This window comes from Felis catus, chromosome B4 (genome assembly GCF_018350175.1).
Source record: "Felis catus isolate Fca126 chromosome B4, F.catus_Fca126_mat1.0, whole genome shotgun sequence".
NCBI classification, from domain to species: Eukaryota; Metazoa; Chordata; class Mammalia; order Carnivora; family Felidae; genus Felis; species Felis catus.
In genome coordinates, this window is record NC_058374.1 from 123762561 (window position 1) to 123784221 (window position 21661).

The 21661-nt window shown below is 46.5% G+C and overlaps 1 protein-coding gene across 4 annotated transcripts in view; it reads left to right on the plus strand.

Moving 5' to 3' along the window:
* The window catches only part of STAB2 (stabilin 2), a 166475-nt gene that overhangs the window by 96544 nt on the left and 48270 nt on the right, over positions 1-21661 (plus strand). For all 4 annotated transcript variants that reach the window (XM_023257375.2, XM_023257376.2, XM_011284182.4 and 1 more), the window contains 11 exons: positions 775-873; positions 962-1069; positions 4033-4164; positions 7968-8096; positions 9356-9412; positions 11049-11144; positions 12901-13096; positions 14518-14613; positions 18083-18128; positions 18961-19037; positions 20998-21123. In XM_023257375.2, the coding sequence (XP_023113143.2) occupies positions 775-873; positions 962-1069; positions 4033-4164; positions 7968-8096; positions 9356-9412; positions 11049-11144; positions 12901-13096; positions 14518-14613; positions 18083-18128; positions 18961-19037; positions 20998-21123 (1162 nt within the window). The remainder of the gene's footprint in view (positions 1-774; positions 874-961; positions 1070-4032; positions 4165-7967; positions 8097-9355; positions 9413-11048; positions 11145-12900; positions 13097-14517; positions 14614-18082; positions 18129-18960; positions 19038-20997; positions 21124-21661) is intronic.

Genomic DNA, 21661 nt, shown 5'->3' on the forward strand with positions numbered 1-21661 from the left:
ATCGGGCTCAGCACTGACAGTGTGGAGCCTGCTTGGGATTCTCTCTGTCTCCCTCTCTCTCTCCCTGTCCCTCCCTCGCTCGTGCTTGCTCTCTCTCAAAATAAATAAATAAATAAACACTCTTTTTAAAAACTGAGACAACTAAGGCCCCTCATGGTTAAATAACTGGATTGAGGAAGAAGTTATGTGACCACAAAAGATTCCTGGACACCTGTCAACTGGCTCAAGGTCTCTGCTTAGCCTCTGGGTTGCGCTGGCCCCCTAAGGACCTCCTATACCCGCCCTTGGACCTTCGTCAGGGCCACCATGAACACTTGTACAAGTTGTGCCGTGTATAAAGGCGCCTGGCTAAAACCCAGCCCCCTTCACTCCCCAGGCTGTGCACCCATTTGGTATCACCAAGTGTCAGAGGAAATGGTGCCCTTTTTAAAATGCGCAGAGAGGGGCGCCTGGGTGTCTTGGTCAGTTAAGCGTCCGACTTCAGCTCAGGTTATGATCTCATGGTCCGTGAGTTCAAGCCCGGCGTCGGGCTCTGTGCTGGCAGCTCAGAGCCTGGAGCCTGTTTCAGATTCTATGTCTCCCTCTCTCTCTGCCCCTCCCCTGTTCATGCTCTGTCTCTCTCTGTCTCAAAAATAAATAAACGTTAAAAACAAAAATTTTAAATGTGCAGAGGCACTCTTCATTGCATGTTGTCACATGACACGAACCTACGTACCAGAGGGCAACAAGCCCTGCTGACACATGCTAACAGAGTTTGGGGGCTTCCTTCCCCAGGTTCTGGTACCTCGAAGAAGTCTAACTGGCTCCCTACCAAACCTGCTCACGCGGCTGGACCAGATGCCCAACTATTCCATCTTCCGGGGCTACATCATTGTAGGTACCAAATTCTCTGCGTGACCCACTCGCTCAGGTCACCTGGCAATGGGAATCCCTCATGCGTTCTTGTCTCCCTCCATTGCAGCAATATAATCTGGCGAGTGCGATCGAGGCAGCTGATGCTTATACAGTGTTTGCTCCAAACAACGACGCCATTGAGAATTACATCCGGGAGAAGAAGATTGCGACTCTAGTAGGTATTGGGAAGGATAACCAGGCAAATTATTTTCTGAACGTTCAAACTCAACCTCTTTCCATCCATCAGTCATGTACAATCTCACTCTTTCAATCAAAACTTCCTTGTCCATGTGCAGACACTTAACGTAAACCCACACCGAGACTTTCTCCGCTTTCTTGTTTCATTCATACCCATGGAAGCACACACTGGGGCCCTTGGACACGAGGACGCAGGTGTCCCAGGAACCTGGAAGGATCCTCATAGTCACCCTCCTTCCCGGCCCTGCCTCTCTGGCCCCGGGCCACTGAGATGTCTGCAGCAAGGACAGAGAGAAAGTGGGTGGTCTCTGTCTTCATCCTCTTCTCCCACCTCTGTCCTTCCTGGTTTCTAACATCTGGGGCTACACAGCCCAAATTTGTCAAAGGATTTTGTCAAAGAATGCAGAGCTCCAATATGACACTGTCTGCCTCAAAACCCTTGAATGCGTCCCCATCTCAGTTCAGACTACCTCCCCAGATATCTAAGGCCTCCATTAACTGGCCACCATTCATCCTCTATTCGGTGGTGGCTCCGGAATTTTCACATAGGGGCCGGGGGTTGCCCTTCCCCCAGCCCCCTGCCCCCAGCCCCCTGCCCCATGGTGAGAGGACATGTTTGAAGGTGTATTTGCACAGCAAGCACACAGCTTTCTTTCCCTTACATCTTCAAATAGGGTGACTGAGCCCCAGATACTAATGAAATGCAGATTTACCTGTGAAGCCCCTTAGTGTCATCCTTGGGCCCACCCATTCTCTGCAGAAACCACGTGGTCTAACCGGAGGGACGGTCTCAGAGACCCTAAACAAGCCAAGATGTGTTTGGTGCCTTTGTTCATATCTACCCACACATACAGACACACATGTGCACACACACACACACACACACACACACACACACACACACACACTGCCCTTTTGCCTTCACTACCTCCTGAATCTCCCTACCTATTCTTCAAGTCCACTCTGACTGCCTCAGGGAAGCTGGCCCTGGCCACCAGAGCCTTCAGAAAATCTCCCCTGCCTCTGAATTCAGACCATTTGCACACCCCTGCAGTACTATCTGGGTGAATTGTCCTTTCAAGTGAGTGAACCTTAGCTCTCCAAGTAGATTATAAACTCCATGAAGTCAGGGACACTGTCCTAGATTTTTGTGACTCGCATATTGAAAAAGCAGGACACCTGGGATGGGATCAGGATCCTGGGATCTCCTCTGCCCTGCCCCAGTCCCTTTGAATGTGTCCAGTGGAAAATATTCTTTTCCTCCCCTGGGATGAAACTTTAGGCAATCCCACAACTTTTCCGTTTTTCCCAAAAGTCCTATGACCATATGAAGTCACAAACACAGTTTCAATTAAGTTAAAAAAAATTCCAGTAATAATCAACATGTCGAACTGGATTTCAAATCACATCTCTCACTGTTCCCTGCTGGGGCTTTGTCTAGGTGAGAAACTGGAGGAGGGGGCTTGTTCTTGAATCAACCAGGGTCCATCAGGAGACAGAAGCCATACCAAAGAGAGTTTAATATCATGAATTGTTGATCAGGTACAAAGCTGTGTAAACATAACTGAAAGGTTAAAAGGAGGGAGAGAGAAGTCACAGAGGTAGCAGTAGCAGGAAGCATCTAGACCCAAAAGGCTGGAAGAGCAAAGGGAAGAGGTTAGAATTACTAAAATTTAGAGAAATGCAGAGGAGAGCCTCTCGGAGCTGTAACTCCGACCTCTGCAGAGGGGGCAATGTTCACCTGGTGTCTCTGACCCTGGAGGAGGGTCCCTGGGGGTCCAGGACCCAGACTCCAGCAGAGGGTGTTGCCTGGCAGGGGCTGAGAAGCCCTTCCCTCCAGATCCAGCTGCCCCTCCGGGGTGCAGAGTGGGGCTTGGGTGATGCCCATAGAAACAGGAAGCAAACAGAAGGAGGAAATCCCTTATCCCTCCTTCAGTTCTAATAGGCCTCACAGTCTCCTTCTAGCACTTTCTACTGGCAGAACCTACCAGGAGCCCAGGCAAAGGAAAACTGTGGACTGCGGTCACAGCTGCGGCATCACAAAAGCAGAGTGTGGAGGGTGGGTTCGGGGTTCCCAGGAGGAGAACTGAAAAGGGTAGGAAGGGTCTTACCTAACTGGTACCATCTTGAGATGCCATTGCTGTTTCTGGGCCAGGTCAGGGTTTCAAAGCGTGCTCTCTCTCCCCCTCCCTCTTCCTACCCTCTCCCCACTCTGGTGGGTCCTTCAGAGACCCCACCCATCACCAGTGGTCTCTGACTGCTGTCCCCTGACCTGTGTGCATGCATCCTACTGCTGTAGTCATTTATCTCCTCCTTGGACCCTAAGCATCCAGAACCCGCCTCCGGCTTTTCCCCAGGGGGAGCCTGTCTGCCCCAGTGAGCACCCATCTAAGATAGGACCTAAGGCCCCAGTTCTCTCAGAGAACCACACATCTGGTCCACAGGACACACACCCTCTCTCGTCCCAGGCCAGCGCTGGGAGTGCTGGCCTGTCCACCCTCCTCCCCCCTCCACCCTGCCAGCCAGCTATGGCATGAGATTGCTCAGCTCTGAGTATAACCTGGTCCCACAGGTCACCCTATCTGCAGGGCACACAGATCATGTTCTTCAAAACATCCCATCGAATCTCCTCTTGTAGCCCCTGAGGCGAAAGGCAGGCTGGGGTGTGGGGACCCTCTCTTCACAGCACGTCTCTTCAAAGAAATCATCTCAGTCTGGGTTTTAGGGTCACATCAGGAGTTCCTGACCATCCCACATGGAAGACCGGCCAAGTCCGAGGTATTGCGTCTCAGATTTAGTATTTAACATCTATCGCCTCATGATGTCTTGGCAAAAACTTGCAGTTCAACAAGCTGTTGCTCTTGTGATCCCCACGGTGCCTGGCAAGTGACTGGGACAGGCTGACCTATGGGTTGACTCTCAGTTCTGTGTGCTGCCCAGGAGGAGGACGTGCTCAGGTATCACGTGGTCTTGGAGGAGAAACTCCTGAAGAACAACCTGCACAACGGCATGCACCGGGAGACCATGCTGGGCGTTTCCTTCTTCGTCGGCTTCTTCCTCCGTGACGACCAGGTGCGATCCTTTTACTTACCACCAGGAAGGAGGGGCGCCTGGGCAGCCCAGTTGGTTAAGCGTCCGACTCTTGGTTTCGGCTCAGGTCATGATCTCATGGGTTTCGTGGGTTCGGGCCCCGCCTCGGGCTCTGCCCTGGCAGCATGGAGCCTGCTTGGGATTCTCTCTCCCTCTCTCTCTGCCCCTCCCCTGCTCCCGCTGTCTCTATCTCTCTCAAAATAAATATATAAACCAAAAAACAAAACCAAAACAACAGGAATGACATGAATGTCTTAGCGCCTATCCACCATCATCACTTCCATGTTGAAACAAATCTCACCAGTGCTTCCTCCACCTTATCCACAAAGGACAGTGCCTATGTTCCACCGTAAAGTGCCTATGTTCCACTGTCAAGCTTCAACACACTCCCTGTTACCAGCCTCGGGACAATCAGTGCAGCTTCACTAATCATGATATTTGAATTCTAGCAGTCACAGGTGCCCTTTGACAGTGATTCCTAACAAACCCAGCAGATAGTCCCTGAGCACTCTCTAAGATAACAGTGGACATGGCAGCAAACCCCAACTCCCAGGACATGGCACTGGCTGAGGGGGCCAAGTGACACGTGGGGTCCAGCAGCCAAATGAGTAACGTCATGATTGTCTGATCGCACAGACCGCGGTCCTGGGACCGACAGCCCCCACACGGATGCTCAGTATTTACCTCACACCACCCCTAATTATTTCAACATCTTCAGGATTCATGAAAAAGAATTGATGAGACTAAACGTTTGAAGTATTTCAAGTGTAGGGGCTCCTGAGTGGCTCAGTTGGTTAAATGTCCAACTGTGGCTCAGGTCAAGATCTCACAGTTTGTGAGTTTGAGCCCCGCATTGGGCTCTGTGCTGACAGCTCAGAGCCTGGAACCTGCTTCAGATTCTTTGTCTCCCTCTCTCTCTCTGCCCCTCCCCTGCTCTCTCTCTCTGCCCCTCCCCTGCTCTCTCTCTCTCTCTCTCTCTCTGTCTCTTTCTCTCAAAAATAAACATTAAAAAAATTTTTAATTTAAAAAAATAAACTAAAAATAAAGTGCTTCAAGTGTAATTCTCTAAATATTTCAAACATCAAGGAAGAACAGTTTATGAAAATTCAGTGAGAAACTCACAGGGTGATTCTAGTATAAATTCTCCTAAGGAAAACTAATAAAAACAAATTATTGTTTAAGATAACCTAGGTGTTCTGTGAAAAGGAAAGTTTAATCACAGACATTTTTGAACAATAACATTATTGGAGCCTTTCAAAAAGTGCAATCCTGGGGCACCTGGGTGGTTCAGTCAGTTAAACATCTGACTTGAGTTCAGGTCTAACAGTTCATGGGTTCGAGCCCTGCATCAGGCTCTGTGCTGACAGCTCAGAGCCTGGAGCCTGCTTGGCATTCTGTCTCCCTCTCTCTCTCTGCCACTTCCCTACTTGTACTCTCCCTCTCTCTCTCTCTCCCTCTCAAAAATAAATAAACTTTAAAAAATAAAAATGAAAAAGTGCAGTCTTAAAAGCAATGCTCTCAATGGTATTGTCATTGAACCACAAGTTAATTTTTGTGTGCGTTTTGTTTTAACCTGCTTGGGTTAAAAAAAAAAAAAAAGAGCTTGAGTCTTACAGAATAACCTAACTCCAAATATTCTCCTCTGACTCCTGTAAATAATCCCACCTATTATACAATAACTTTGAAGAGATCCTTTTAGATACATTTTCTTATTTTTCCCGTTAAGCAAGTTTTGATTGGTAAAGAACTTATTTTTTTGTTTTTATCCATATCATTTTTTTAAATGTTTATTTGTTTTTAAGAGAGAGAGTTTGTGAGAGTATGCAAGTGGAGGAGGGGCAAAGAGAAAGAAGGACAGAGGATCCGAAGCGGGCTCTGTGCTGACAGCAGAAAGCCCAGCATGGGATTCGAACCCATTAACGGTGAGATCATGACCTGAGCCGAAGTCGGCCGCTTAACCGACTGAGCCACCCAGGCACACCAAACTGTATCATTTCTTATTTCATCACAGAAAGACAAATTTTCTAATGCATTTAGTTGGAGCAATTTCAACTCTGTCACAGTTATTTTCCATTTGCTCGGAAATTCTTTGATCTAGAGAAATCTTACAATAGAGGCTTTATCCTAAAATAAACAAATAGTTCTCTTACAGTCAAGGTTTTGCTTTTATTGATAACTCATTTGCTTTCTCTTAGGACCACGGAGTTGTAGGAAAAATCTCTCTAATCGAGTAAAGTTGTGTTAAAATAAAAATTTTATTTTTTATTTAATTTTTTTTAAATTTTTTTTTTAACGTTTATTTTTGAGACAGGGAGAGACAGAGCATGAACAGGGGAGGGTCAGAGAGAGGGAGACACAGAATCCGAAGCAGGCTCCAGGCTCTGAGCTGTCAGTACAGAGCCCGACGCGGGGCTCGAACTCACGGACCGCGAGATCATGACCTGAGCCGAGGTCGGCTGCTTAACCGACTGAGCCACCCAGGCGCCCCTCAAATAAAAATTTTAATGCAGCCTGTAATTCTCTGAGTACATCTCACCATGAAGATGATTCAGACTTTCTTCATGCAAATCAACAGTATTACAGCATCAGAAGTTCTGCCATTTTGATATTTTTTAAAGTGTTCAGTGTCTCAGAATTCTGGAAGTTTGTGGTGCAACCACCATTCGACACGACCAGTAAAGTTCCCGGCTAGTCTTACAGATCTACACAGACGCTAGAACACCTGTGGAGCTCGGCCGTGATTTACCTCAACACCCAGTGGAAAGTCACCTGACTTCAAATAAACATGAGGGACTTCAACATTCCATGGGAGTTCAAGTTTCAGCACTTGGAAGAATCATTTTAATATTGCTGCTGTGGGGAGTCTGGGGATGTTATTAATCATTTTGAAGCCCTTATTGGTTACAAACTTAACTTTTTCTTAGTGCACTGAAGATTTCCCCTTCTCCCAACTCACACACACACACACACACACAGAGACCAATTTTTTAAAGAACCATTTGTTTCCAGTTTTATTGGTTACATTAATGAACGAATTAGTAGATTCCCTTGTTTTGTATTACTCAATCATTAAGGTATCCTCTCCTTAAAAAAAATCAAAATAAAGCAAGTTATAGCTCAAAGTTGAATTGGAGTTAGCAACCTTTCATGAAGAACCTCTGAGCATTCACCACACACTGGGAAATGATACTATCTAGTGGAACTCTTCTCACAAACAAAAACACTAAAAAAATGCTAGTTATTTTTTCTTCTTAAGTGCCTGTCACTTGGCCTTTGTGAGGGTTGCTTGCCAATTAACCATAGAGATGTGCTAAAAGACCAGTGAGTCTCATTCTCCACATCTTCGTTTTGGAAGGCATTCACACCTCCAGGACCACCAGTCCACAGCACAGCTGAGCACATCCATGGTGCCATTTTGCCAGTGGAACTAACATAACAATCATGATTCAGAATTCCTCAAATGGTCATAAACCACCTAATGTGAGAGGTGGAGTGAAACCTTAGAGATTCTCTAGAACAGCCTCTTCCTTTTACAAAAGAGGAAGTTGAGATTTAGAGAGGAAAACCATTGGCCCATCGTCACACAACGAGTTGGTGCCAGGTGCGAGACTGTTACGTAGACTCTCCTCCCTTAGGAGGGCCTTTTCCACTACAGTGTGTTACCTTCCAGGTGAATACTGGAACATCTCCTAGGTTGTTGTGATATTGTTGCCTCCAATCCCAATCTTCCCTACTTCCCTCGAAATCACTACACTAAAACTCACATTTAACCCTCTTGGTTATAGCTCTATGTAAATGAGGCTCCAATAAACTACACCAATGCAGCCACTGACAAGGGAGTGATCCATGGTTTGGGGAAAGTTCTGGAAATTCAGAAGAATAGATGTGACAACAACGACACTACGATTGTACAAGTAAGTTATATCCAAGGCCAATGATGCAACTGTTGGCTTAGTTTTTTACAAATTTGTTAAGCATAAGTTTCATCTATCAGGGCATCTCAATTCAGTTGAAAAACACTGAGTGAGCATCTCTGATGTACAAAAAAGCAGAATCAGCTTGGCTCTACAAAGGTATATAAGACATGATCCCTACCCCAATGGACTCAAAATCTGGCGCAATAAATTATACCTTGAGTACCTGGGAACGTGCCTGGGGGGTTGTATTGAGCAGAATTCTTAAGCCATGGTCTTCGTCAAAGGGAAAACAAGCCATGCCTAGAGCAGGCTCAGAGGGGGGCTATGGTCCACCTATGGCAGATATTGGCCAAACCTGGTCTATGAGGAGAGAAAATAAAGAGGTGGGTTATTTCAGTGTAACATAAGATGCAGTAATGGAGACTTTTCAGTCCATGAGATAGTGTAGGATCTTTCTCGATAGTAATAGCTGCTGACATTTTGGGGGCGCTTCTTATGTGCCAGGCACTGCACATATTCTATGTGGTTTTAATGGTTTTACACAGGTTAATACACATGTTACATGTACCATGCTCACAATACCCTACAAAATAGGTACTATTACTATCCCCATTTTGCAGATGGGGAAAACGAGCCACAGAGAAGCTAAGTAATGCACCAGGTTCACAGAGCTAGCAAGTGGCAGACAAGGAGTTAAAATCCAGGTAGTCTGGCCCCAGAGCCAGAACCCTGAACAACCACACCATCCTGTCTGGTGCGAGCCAAGTTAAGAACCAGTCACACTGACCTCCTCCTGTTCTAGGAATGGGTCACATTTAAAATTTTCTGTCATTCCTAACTAGTGCTCATTGTTTACAATAGTATCTATTAGCTCCGTACTGACCCCTCAGCTCCCTGTGCTCCCAAGGCCGGCACGGTGTGTGACACATCCTCTCAGTCTGGGAATCTCGACAAATTGACTAAATAATGGGTTTTCCGTGAAGGAGGGCTGTTGTTAAAGGAATTGGGATGTAAATGAGGTAAGAGGATAATTAGTACCAGAGAGTAGAGGAAAGCAATGCTAAGACATCCCAGACCTCAAGTAGTTGAAGGGCTTATCTAAATGAACAGGAAAGAAGCTGATCGGATGAGCTCCCCTAATATCTTTCTGAGTTTCAATTCTATATGCTAATACCGTCAGCTTCAAGGTCTGGAAAATACTTTGCAGTAAAAGCAATAACCATGAAATGTTCACTTTGCCTCTGTGTTTTACCAAGGGAAAATGTGGGAAGTGTTCCCAGCAGCCGATCTGCCCACCTGGAACTAAACCACTAGTAAGTATTTTGTCTTCTTTTATAAAATAGTTTCCAGATACTAGGAGGTCCAAATTAGAAAATGAACCTCAAGCATATCTCATTTTCTCTGCCCTCATCTCTGTATTTTAATCCCTGCGTTTTAATTTAATTTTACCTTCTTATATTACATGCATCTTTCTAAAGTCTTGAATCCATTTTTTATGGACCAAAGTAAAATTTAATTAGTACATAAATAGAAGCCGGGGTTCATATCATTCGATGCACAATGCAGGAAGAGATTTTTCACTTTCTACATCTTTCACATCCCAGAAGCCAGTTGAGGATAAGAGCAAGAAATCTTATCAGAGAAGGCAGACTCTATATCCAAACAACATCCAATCTGGATGAGTTTCCTTTTAGTTGAAGTTACAACTTCCTCTAAGAAACAGATGGCAAACTTGGGAGAAGTAAACATGTCTTTGAATTGATTACTAATCTATGTTTCTTGTAGCTATTTATTATAAGGGCCAGTCCTGATAATGTTCCAATCGTTACCAAAAAAAATAGATGGGGAGCGCCTGTGTGGCTCAGTCAGTTAAGCGTCCGACTTCTGCTCAGGTCATGATCTCACAGTTCGTGGGTTTGAGCCCTACATCTCTGTGCTGACAGCTCAGAGCCTGGAGCCTGCTTCAGATTCTATGTCTCCCTCTCTCTGGCCCTCCCCCACCCACCCTGTGTGTGTGTGTGTGTGTGTGTGTGTGTGTGTGTGTGTGTGTCTCTCGATCAAAACTAAACATAAAAACATTTTTTTTAAATAGATGCTTATGCACCTTCCATAGCATGAGAATAAAAATTTTTAATGATGGGGCACCTTGGTGGCTTAGTTAAGCATCCAACTCTTGGTTTTGGTTCAGGTCATGATCTCAGGGTCATGAGATCAAGCCCTTCCATGCCCAATGGAGCGTGCTTGGGATTCTCTCTCTCCCTCTCCCTCACGTTGTCTCTCGAAAGAAAGAAAAGAAAGAAAAGAAAGAAAAGAAAGAAAAGAAAGAAAGAAAGAAAGAAAGAAAGAAAGAAAGAAAGAAAGAAAGAAAGAAAGAAAGAAAGAAAGAAAGAAAGAAAGAAAGAAAGAAAGAAAGAAAAGAAAGAAAGAAAGAAAGAAAGAAAGAAAGAAAGAAAGAAAGAAAGAAAGAAAGAAAAGAAAGAAAGAAAGAAAGAAAGAAAGAAAGAAAGAAAGAAAGAAAGAAGGAAAGAAAGAAAGAAAGAAAGAAAGAAAGAAAGAAAGAAAGAAAGAAGGAAGGAAGGAAGGAAGGAAAACTTATAATGAAAACAATGCTGATTCTCTCACTGGAGTTTTAATCTGGTACATTACAGGATATCTTTATCTAGTTTACAACTTTTCCTACAACTTCTCCTGAGTTAGTTTTCTAGACAAAAGTTCTGTTTACAGAGTACCACCTTAAGGTATCCTAATTTGGATTTTCCCTGCTTTCACTTCTGGCAGTCAACATTGTGATTTTGTGTCTCCTTTCTTACACAGCAGCTCCAAGAAACCAACCCCCTCCCTTTCCAGAACATTTCAGTCAGAGAAACAGCGATATGTCACCCACGTACTTTCTCCTAGGGACTGGAACTTCTTCTTCCCCAAAACGTTGACATCGTTTCTATTGCATAGGGCGAAGAGACAAGGAGATGTATCTACACCTTTTATTTCATGGGCAAGCGATCCGTGTTCATTGGGTGCCAGCCAAACTGTATGAAAACCGTCATTGTGAGTATAAGGATTGAATCGCCCTTCCAATTCCTGCAGCAGATGGGGAAATGTAATCATATGTCATACATGTATTCCTTCCGCCTCTCCTCTTCCTCCTCATCATCCCCACTCCCGTTGTCATCGTCATTCAAGGTAGCGGTGGTTAACAGTAAAACTCAGGCCAGCCCTGTAAGTCAGGAAACAGGTAAAAGCTGCAATATTCAATTGTGTGGTGAAGAAACAGAAGGACTAAGATGCTAGAAGGACCATCTCATTGTTGCAACAGGGTGAAATGCCCTGTGAGTGTGCTTGCATGCAAAGGGATGGAGAAGACAGCCAGTTCCCTAATAAGGGAAAGAGAAGGTGCACCTGCTTGTTTAGAAAACGAACCCCAGAGCTAAGTACGTCTGTGCTGTTGCTTTGGGATCTGCAGGAAAAGTCTTTACAACTTCCTGCCCTGCTTCTCTCCCAGAAGACTAGGCATAGCCCCTGCCTATCCTACAGAAAGCAAGGTGGTCTGGCCCTCAAGCTGCAGAGCTTTTGTGGGCTTTTTTGGTTTTTGTTTTCCAGGATCCAGAAATGTTTTATCGGAACACAGCCATGCTCATGCACTTACTTTCTTACTGAAGTAGAATTAACATACAATGTTATATTCCTTTCACCAGTACAACAGGTGAATCAACAATTCTACGGGTGGAATCTAAAAACAAAACAAAGGAACCAAGAAACAAACCAAAAACATAGACTCTTAATTTTTTTTTTCAACGTTTTTATTTATTTTTGGGACAGAGAGAGACAGAGCATGAACGGGGGAGGGGCAGAGAGAGAGGGAGACACAGAATCGGAAACAGGCTCCAGGCTCTGAGCCATCAGCCCAGAGCCTGGTGCGGGGCTTGAACTCACGGACCGCGAGATCGTGACCTGGCTGAAGTCGGACGCTTAACCGACTGTGCCACCCAGGCGCCCCAAACATAGACTCTTAAAACACAGAGAACACCGTTGCCACGGAGGGTGGGGAATGAAATAGGTGAAGGGGACTATGAGGTACAAACTCCCAGTTATAAAGTAAGACACGGGGATGCAAAGTACAGCATAGGGACTATAGTTAGGAATATGCAGTAGCATCATATGGTGACAGATGGTGACTGCGCTTATTGAGGCCACCACTGAGTGACCTAGACATTTGTGTTTTGGCGAACTCAAGAATAAGAGGCAGAGGCGATGGGGATTAAAGATGACGCTCATCATGAGGAGCACTGAGTAATATATGGACCTGTCCAATCACTATAGTGCACACCTGAAATTACGATAACATTATATGCTAGCTATAGTGGAATTAAAATGAAAACCTTAATAAAAACTTTAGAAAAGTAAAAAAAGCACACAGCCAGGAGGGCTTCCCTTAACTCCAAGAGATTCATTTATAAAATGCAGAAGGCTTCCCCTGCAAAGGCATCTCACCCTCAGAACCAGTGGGGACGACATAAGGCACACCAGGGAGGGGCCCGGGGTCCTGGATGGTGACCACAGCTGACACATCCCCCTCCACCCCTGCATCACCTGCATTATTCTTTTCTCTGTTCCTGATGCCCTCTTTTCCCGTTGGTCTTCATCCCCGCCTCTCGCTGGCCTTTCTGCTTTCCCTCCTTCCTGCCCTCCGCTCCTTCCCGCTCAGGGTACCTCTCATGCACTGTCAGAGCTCCGGACAAAACCCGGGGATGGAGGTGTGGCCGCCTCCCTCCAAGCCCAGCCTTGTCCCCCCCCCCGGTTGCAGACGAGAGAATGCTGTGCCGGCTTCTTTGGCCCCCAGTGCCAGCCCTGCCCAGGGAAAGCCGAGAACGTCTGCTTTGGAAACGGGATCTGCTTGGACGGGCTGAACGGCACGGGCGTGTGCGAGTGTGGAGAGGGCTTCGGGGGCACGGCCTGTGAGACCTGCACCGAGGGCAAGTACGGCCCCCAATGCGACCAAGGTGCGCACCCTCCTCCCCACCCCGGCAGGCCCCACGCCAAACCTGCCAGGGCCCGATCCTCGCCGCTCCGTCGCCAGCCTGTCTGGGCAGGCGGGCCAGAATCCCACCCCTACTATCAGGGAACTGTAAGGACGTCTGTGTCCTGCGATATGCACAGAACATATGTTTCCAAACATTTCCAGTCACTAACTGCACCTACCAAACGACCCCCAATCTGTTCGCAGACGTTCTCCCACCAACCTCACGTTTCTGTATTTGTCTGTGCGCCTGGATCCTCATGTTGCTTACCCTCTCGGGTTTGGACATTGCTTGATAGTCTGAAATGCCCGTTCCTGCACAGTCTCTCGTTTGGTCTGCACAGGAATCTTATATACTTGGGTGTTCTGGTACCCATTTTACAGACGAGTATATTAAGGCAGAGTTGAATGGTTCCCCCAGGGTCACACCTGATGAGAGGCAGAACCGAGATTTGAATCACACCTTACTTGGCTCCAAAGCCTTGCTCTTGAATCCTGCTGTCCTCTGTGTAAAGATTACTCTATTAATTCACCTTTAGCAAGCCACCTGCTTTAAGCTGTTTTGTTTTCACAAAACCATCATCTGTTTGCATTCTCTGACCCTGACTTCCTTGTGCCCAGGGACACACGCACACACGCACTTGGGAGGAGTTTCTTAATCCACGATGGGAAAGCAAGGAATTTTTCTACCTTGCACTAAAAACCATAAATTGGACCTGGCTATCACTGCTTTATTAGTAGCCTGTCCAAGCCAAAATCAATATATAAATGAATCATTATAATTGGACCATATACCATATAGTTGGAACTATAGTGCTGATTCTTTCTGTCATTTGGAAGCGTTTTCTGTTTCCATTTGTGCAGGGCTTCCTAACCTGTGATTCATGGGGTCATGGAGTCTAGCAACGCCCCAAAGCTGAAACCTTTTCTCGGGGGAAGGCATCCAAAGCTTCCAGCCAGTTCTCAGAGGCTCATGACACTGCTGCGTAATAAAGGAATTGGCATTTCTATGTTACTAAAGAAGGCAACGCCACACCAGGGTTATATAAACCTAGTGGACAAATCTTAGGGAACACACGTGCTCCCAGCCCAGGCTGTCCCACACAACCCTGAATCCTCCGATGACTTTAGCTGAGGACACTCGCAACCTGCTCGGGTCAGCAACCTACAGTGCTTCACAGTCCCACAACCGTGGTCTGTGTCAGGTCATGGCCTGATTCGATTCTGTCTCCTGTGCCCCTGCCCTCCCTGTGAATCCAGCCCTCCATTAACGACAATGAGTCCCTGGAACCAGGTTGGCGAATGAAATGCCTCTCACGGGAAGTGACACTTTATAGTAAATGATAAATGAGCTCCTGAGCACAGGTCAGAGGTCTAACAATTTGTGGGCACTTTTCCACTTAGCGTGTTCTTGTGTCCACGGGAGATGCAACCAAGGACCCTCGGGTGACGGCTCCTGCGACTGTGAGGTTGGCTGGCGAGGAGTGACATGTGACAGTGGTAAGGGCGAGCCCCTCGGTCCTTATGATCTGCTCTTAGCCTCGCGTCTTAGCAGCTACATTTCTTTCTTCCTAAAATAGAAATGACGCCTCTGTTACTTCCTTTGGCAATCCAAGTAATTCCTACTTGCTGCAAAAAGTTTGTAAAATAAAGACAAGCAGAAGGAAGTCGATCAGAACTGCTCACGTTCCCACAGCAGGAAAGAACTCTCGCTAATGTCTTACATTGACCTACTGGCCTTCCACTCTTTTTCTGGGTGTATAAACATCTGTGTGTGAGACCGCACTCTACATACAGTTTTACAGCCTACTTTTTCTTTTTTTTTTTTTAAGTTTTTATTTAATTTTGAGAAAGAGAGAGAGAGAAAGGAAAGATTGTGCGTGCACAAGTTGGGGAGGGGCAGTGAGAGAGAATCCCAAGCAGGCTCCACACTGTCAGCACAGAGCCCAACACAGAACTCGATCCCACAAACCATGAGATCATGACCTGAGCCAAAATCAAGAGTCAGACACTTAACCAACTAAGCCACCCAGGTGTCCCTACAGCCTACTTTTTCATTTTACAGTATGTAACGGATAGCTTTCCACATGGATAAATATAGATAAATACCATTTTTCAGTTTTCATGCAATATCTCAGTATATGACTATACCATGCTTTCTCAAACCAATTTTCGATTGTCATCATAGCACTGCCATGAACATACATCATTTTGCATTTGTCTAATTCATCCTCTGATATTTCTAAAGATGGGATATCTGCGTCAGAAGTTGGCACTTTGGGGGCGCCCGGGTGGCTAGGTTGGTTAAGCGTCTGACTTCAGCTCAAGTCATCATCTCACAGTAGGTGAGCTCGAGCCCCGCACTGAGCTCACTATTGTCAGTGTGGGGCCCACTTCGGATTTTCAGTCCCCCCCTCTCTCTCTGCCCATCCCCCCCCCCTTAAAAATAAACATTAAAAAAAAAAGAAGTTGCACTTTTGGAGGGAGGGTTTGCTACTTCTTGCCGAGTTGTCCTGCAGAGGTTATATGTGTTTATTTTCCCACAACAGGATCTGAACAGGCCCATCTCCCCTAGCCACACCACACTGCGCTGATGTTTCTTAATGTGCCCCAAGGACAGCCCTCCGGACTCACTCCTCTTCCTGCTCTCCCTCCTGGGAGAAAAGACCAGCCCACCCCACCTGCCCCCCCCCAATCTAGAAACCACCCACGTGGCCTTCATGCCTCCCTGGCCAGCATGTCTGCATTAGTCTAACATCCACATCCCATCCTGTGGCTCATCCTCTCAGTGAGAGGCTTGGGGTCTGTCCCTGTGCCTCCTGTCCTAGCTTCTTCCACTCCATCCTCCACATGGCTGCCAGAGAGAACTTTCCAGAACACAGGTGTCTTAGTTCAGGCTGCTATAACAAGTGCTATAGACGAGATGTCTTATAAGCCACAGAAATGTCTCTCTCAGTTCTGGAGGCTGGAAGTCTGAGACCAGGTGCCATCGGGCTCTGGTGAGAACCCTCTCCTGGGTTGCCAACTGCTGGTTTCTCACGTCCTCACACGGCAGAAGAGGCAAGGGTGCTTTCTGGGGTCTCTTTTATAAGGGCACTAATCCCATTCATGAGCACGCTTATGACCTAACCATCTCCAAAGGCCCAAGCCCCAACACCTTCACCCTGGAGATTAGGTTTCCATATATGGATTTGAGGGGTGGGGTGACACGAACATCTCCCCCACCCCCCCGCCCCGCCATAGCAATAGGTAAGACCATTATTCCCACCCCCTCCCCAGGACTTGACAACCTGCTATGACTCTTCATTGCCTCCAGGAGAAAGTTCATTTCCTCCAAGGGACACACCTTAGCACCTTCATTGCCTCCAGGAGAAAGTTCATTGCCTCCAAGGGACACACCTTAGCAGGGTAGAGTACGAGGCTATTCACCTATTGGCACTCACCCAGTTTTCCAGCCGGGTCTCAGTGCACATCGTGCACACGCAGCTTCCGGCCTAGAAATGGAAATAAGTGGTCAAGAGTGTTCAAAAAATAGTAGTATGAGAGCACAGAGGAAAGAGCCTCTAGACTGGAGCCAGGAAGAAAACTCCTCTGTTCACGTGCAAACTCCTCACTCCCAAGCGCCTGGCGGCATCACTGAAGCCAGAGAGGGGCGCCACCTCCGTCTCAAAAGAGCACGCCGTGTAGCCACCCCTATTAACTGAAGTTGGCTCAAAGGTTTAGAGCACGTTTCAGAGAGGAGGACCTAAAAGATGACTGGGATTTCAGTAGACAGAGAATGGAGAGATCACAGACTTCCAGGCTCAAGGAAGAGCATCCATAACAGCACAAAATTGCGTTGTACCCATTTAGCACCTTGGAGCCTGTCAAGGTTCCCTCTGACACAAAACAGACCTCTTTTGCAGTCAGGTCTCCGCTGCAGAACCTTCTGTGTGACTCGGCCAGCTCTAATGAGATTCTATCCCAATGGCTGTTAACGTGGGCATCCTCCCCAAAGGGTACTCTTTCTTCATCGCTAATGATTTCTTTCTGGATCCTCCCCTGCTGAGAAATATCTGGTAACTGAGCATCCAAGAGCGAGAGCCCATGCTATTCCAGGAAATTTAGGAATTAATTCAGCTAATAGATAATAGGTACCTTGCTATATGCCTGTCCCTGGACTATTTTTGCAAATACAAAAGAAGGGGGGATGGAGTACCAGGCTAGCTCATTCATAGAGCAAGCAACTCTTGATCTCAGGGTTGTGACTTTAAGCCCCATGTTGGGTGCAGAGATTACTTAAAAATAAAATTTAAAAAGAAAATTTTTAATGTTTATTTTTGAGAGAGAGAGAGAGAGAGACAGAGCATGAGCGGGGGAGGGCCAGAGAGAGAGGGAGACACAGAATCTGAAGCAGGTTCCAGTCCCTGAGCTGTCAGCACAGAGCCCGATGCCGGGCTCGAACTCACAAACCGTGAGATCATGATCTGAGCTGAAGTTGGACACTTAACCGACTGAGCCACCCTGGCACCCCCAAAATATAATCTTTTTTGAAAAAAGGCAAAAAAGCCTTTTAATATTAGTTATAATTAAGCTTTGCTTGTTTATTTCACTCCGTAATAAAGTGATGAAAAACTAGAAAGAATAAAGAACACAGGAAATAGAAATAAGAGTAGAAAAATCAGGCCCCAGGGAGGAACATGCATCAACCTCCAGACCCTGATGGAGGATACTGTGTTTTACTCTCCTCACAGCCTGGCATACAGTAGACACTCCATCAGTATGTTCAGCCTTCAGATTTGGTGCTGAGCTTCCTGGCAGCCAAAGCAAAACAAGGATTTATAAGCTCATACAGTTTCACGTAGCTCACGTGATGCATATCATTACTTCTGAGGACTTAAATCTTTTCTGGGCAGCAAGTACTCAAAGAAAGCTCCCGAGTTAGGTTTAATAAGAAAGGACTGAGCCAGCAATTGGTTCTCTTTTGCAGAGATCACCAAAGACGACTGCAATGGGGTATGCCACACCAGCGCCAAGTACGTACCGCTGAGCTTTTCTCTGGAAGTGATGCAAAGGGGGTTCTTTTCTAGGAGTGTCCACGTCAGGCCCTGTCTTCAGGGTAATAGCTTCCTGAGACCCTTTCTGAAGACTTATGATGAATTTAAGTATGAAAGGAAAAATCTCTCTGAAAAGGCCACCATCAACTTGCCACATCCAGCCTTCGAAACAAGCTGCCACCTGAGTTACCTGGCATATCGGCAAAAAAGCCAGCTGCTGCCCCCAGTTCAAGCCACAGGGGCCCTTTCATAGAGGCTGAGGGAGCCCAGTGCCCCTGACTGCCATCAAACCTTACTCCCCATTCACAGCGAAGCCTTATGTGTTCATACTTCAACGTCATACTCCAAACTCCCAGAGGGGTGTGATGGGTTAACTAATTGGCCCAGTAACTGGACTTAGACCTGAATTCAGATCAGCCTCTGTCATTTGCATTGTGTGCATGACCTGGAGTCAATTACGCTTCTAAGCCCCAGTTTCTCCATCCGTAAATGGGAATAGTAACATCTACAGGTTAGGGCTACTGGATAGCATGTAGGTTATGAGAAGTAATGTGGGAAGCACGGCTCCGAGGACATGAGTGGCCCTCTAAAGATTGCTGGCTGTCCTCCTTATCCCGGGCCGATGCCCACCCATGTACTCTCTGCAGTTTCGGCCGCCCGTCCAGGGCCGTGCTGGGTAGGGACTCTCCTTCCGAGCCTTAGGCAAGACCTCTGAGTGAAGCAGGGGGCAGGAGCCAGGACGCTGGGGACACAGTGGGTGGAGGTTCTGTATTCTTTCCCCACAAACAGCGCTTGCCATTTCTTGTTGCAGCTGCCTTCTCAATCCGGACGGGACAGCCTCTTGCAGATGTGCAGCAGGATTCCAAGGGAATGGAACAGTCTGCACAGGCAAGCGAGGAAGGGACCGCTGGGGTTACAAGGGTGGCACAAGTCCTGCAGACTGTACCATTCTGCCACCACCAACCACTGCTGCTGCCCTGGATGTAACTGGGCAGCCGACCAGGCCCCCTGGGCGAGAAAACTGCTGTTAGCAGTTGGGGCGTGTGTTGGGTTAGGAATGCATGGGACAATTGTACCTGTTCTCTTCTCCAAGCAGCCGTTCACAGCCTTGACCGCAACTGAAGTCACCTGGGGAACTTTGAAAACACCAGCTTGATTGACCTAGCATGTGACCCAGGCGTGGGGACTCTGGAGTGGGACAGACAGGGACCCGAGTCCTGGTTCTTCCTCCTACTACCCACACAGCTTTGGATGGGTCTCTTATTTGCTCTGAGCCCCCTTAGCTCACTTTTAAAGTGAACATAAAACTGTGTCCCTTGCAGAGTGGTTTGGGGACCAAACGACCTCTCTGTGCAATGGCAGAATGAGGCAGAATTTAAAACAGCCCCACACCAGACTCTCCCGGGTTTGAGTCTAAGTTCTTATAACTTGTATTACCTTGGGAAAGTTGCTTGACTGCTCTTTGCATCATTTTCCCATCTGTAAGTTGTGGTCAGTAAGAGAATCTCCCTCCCTGGACCTTTTGGTGAGAACGAGATTAATAACAGCCTTTGCACAGAGCACTCAGTAAATGGGATCTAATACTCTTAAGGTGCCCACCACATATTTGGTGCTAGAAAACTGGAAACGCTTAGCGTCATATTTCTCTCGAGCACCTTGTCCAGGCAGCCTTCTGTCCAGATTGTGGTGAACAATGAACATACCAACCTGTCTTCTAGACCATCTTACCCCAGGGGGTTCTCCCAGCGTGCAGGCACCCTGACCCTGGTCCCAGATGTTTCCTGCGGTAAGATGTGCACAGTATGCCCGTGAAAACAGCTGGGAGGAGCAAATAACTGGAATATTTTTCTTGCACTCTGTTTTTAGGAAACAGTAAAAGCAGGGTTATAGGAGAGCGACCAACATTTCTGTAACACTTTCATGTACGTTATCAGATGGGAGTCTCCAAACCTGCAAACAAACCTCAACAGGTGGACCCCAAGGTTCAGATTCACTGAGTAGCTTGTCCAAAATCACACCGTGGGACTCCAAGTGGATCTAGGTCTTGATCCACTTTGTGTACGTGTTGTGAGGTTGAAGTCCAAATTCTTCTTCTGTGGGTGAATATCCATCTGTCTCCAGATGATTCATTGAAAAGACTCTCCTCTCCCCCATTGAAATGTCTTGGCACCTTTGTGGAAAATCAATGGACTCTGGATGTATGGGTTTATTTCTGGACCCCCAGTTCTATTCCATACATAGACGCCCTTTATCAGGTTGAGCAAGTTTCCTTATATTCTTTGCCTGTTGAGCTTTTATTATTAAAGATATTGAATATTATCAAATGCTTTTGTTCCTTCTATTGAGGAAGGAACAAGTGGATTGGTCTTTAATCCGATTGATAGACTGTAGTACGTTAACTGATTTTTAAATGTTAAACCACCTTGCACTCCTGCATAAGTCCCACTTAGTTATGGTGTATTATTCTTCTTGCCGAATTTGATTGACAAGTATTTTCTTGAGGATCTTTGTGTTTATACCTGTGAGGGATATTGATGTATAGAGTTTCCTTGAGATGGCCCTGTCTGGTTTTGGTATCAGGCCTCATAAAATGAACTGGGAAGTCTTCTCTCCTCTTCTAGTTTTTGGAAGAGCTTGGGAAAATTGGTATTTATTCTTCTTTAAATGTTTGGTAGAATCCACCAGTGAAGACATCCGATGCTCTGCGTTCTTTTGAATTATCCGTACTTAATCCAGTGCCCGGCATCTTGAAGTAGCTTCCATTTCTCACGCAAGTAAAGAATGCATCACTGTTTTTTTTCCCCCCTCTCTCCCCGGCTCGGCTCTGTGTCGCGTCTCCCTTCTGTAGCCATCAATGCCTGTGAGACCAGCAATGGAGGCTGCTCTGCCAAGGCTGACTGTAAAAGAACCACTCCAGGAAGCCGGGTGTGTGTGTGCAAGGCAGGCTATACAGGCGACGGCATCGTGTGTCTAGGTGGGTACCATCCTTCACCTGTCCGGTGGCAGTGGCTTTACGGTCAGAGCCCCGGTAAGTGATCCTATTATTAGCACATGCCACTGTTGGAACAGTCTGTGCAGGAACGTATGAGGTGTGTAAAGGTGACCACAGGGGTATGAAGGTGTGTGATGTCCAAAAATCACTTGGGAAGGAAAAAAAGGGAGACACTTTTTCCAATTAAGCATGACGGTGCTGACTGAATTTTGTAACATTTATTAGTTCCTTTCTTATACAATAACACATTCTCACTGTAGAAAAATTACAGAATGCATATATGTTGGGGGGGTGGGTAGATTCTAGAAATAACCACTCTTCCTATGGTCGTATCACTTCATTTGCTATGGATGCACCTACCTGTTTAAACAACAATTCTGTCTTATGATACATAATACTTACTATGCTTAGCAATGCAAAAGAACAGCACTCCCAGAAAGTAAGTGTTTCTCCAAATCATTATCTTAATGTCTATACACTGTTCTACTATTAAAGGTATGCCATCGTATGCTGACTTTTA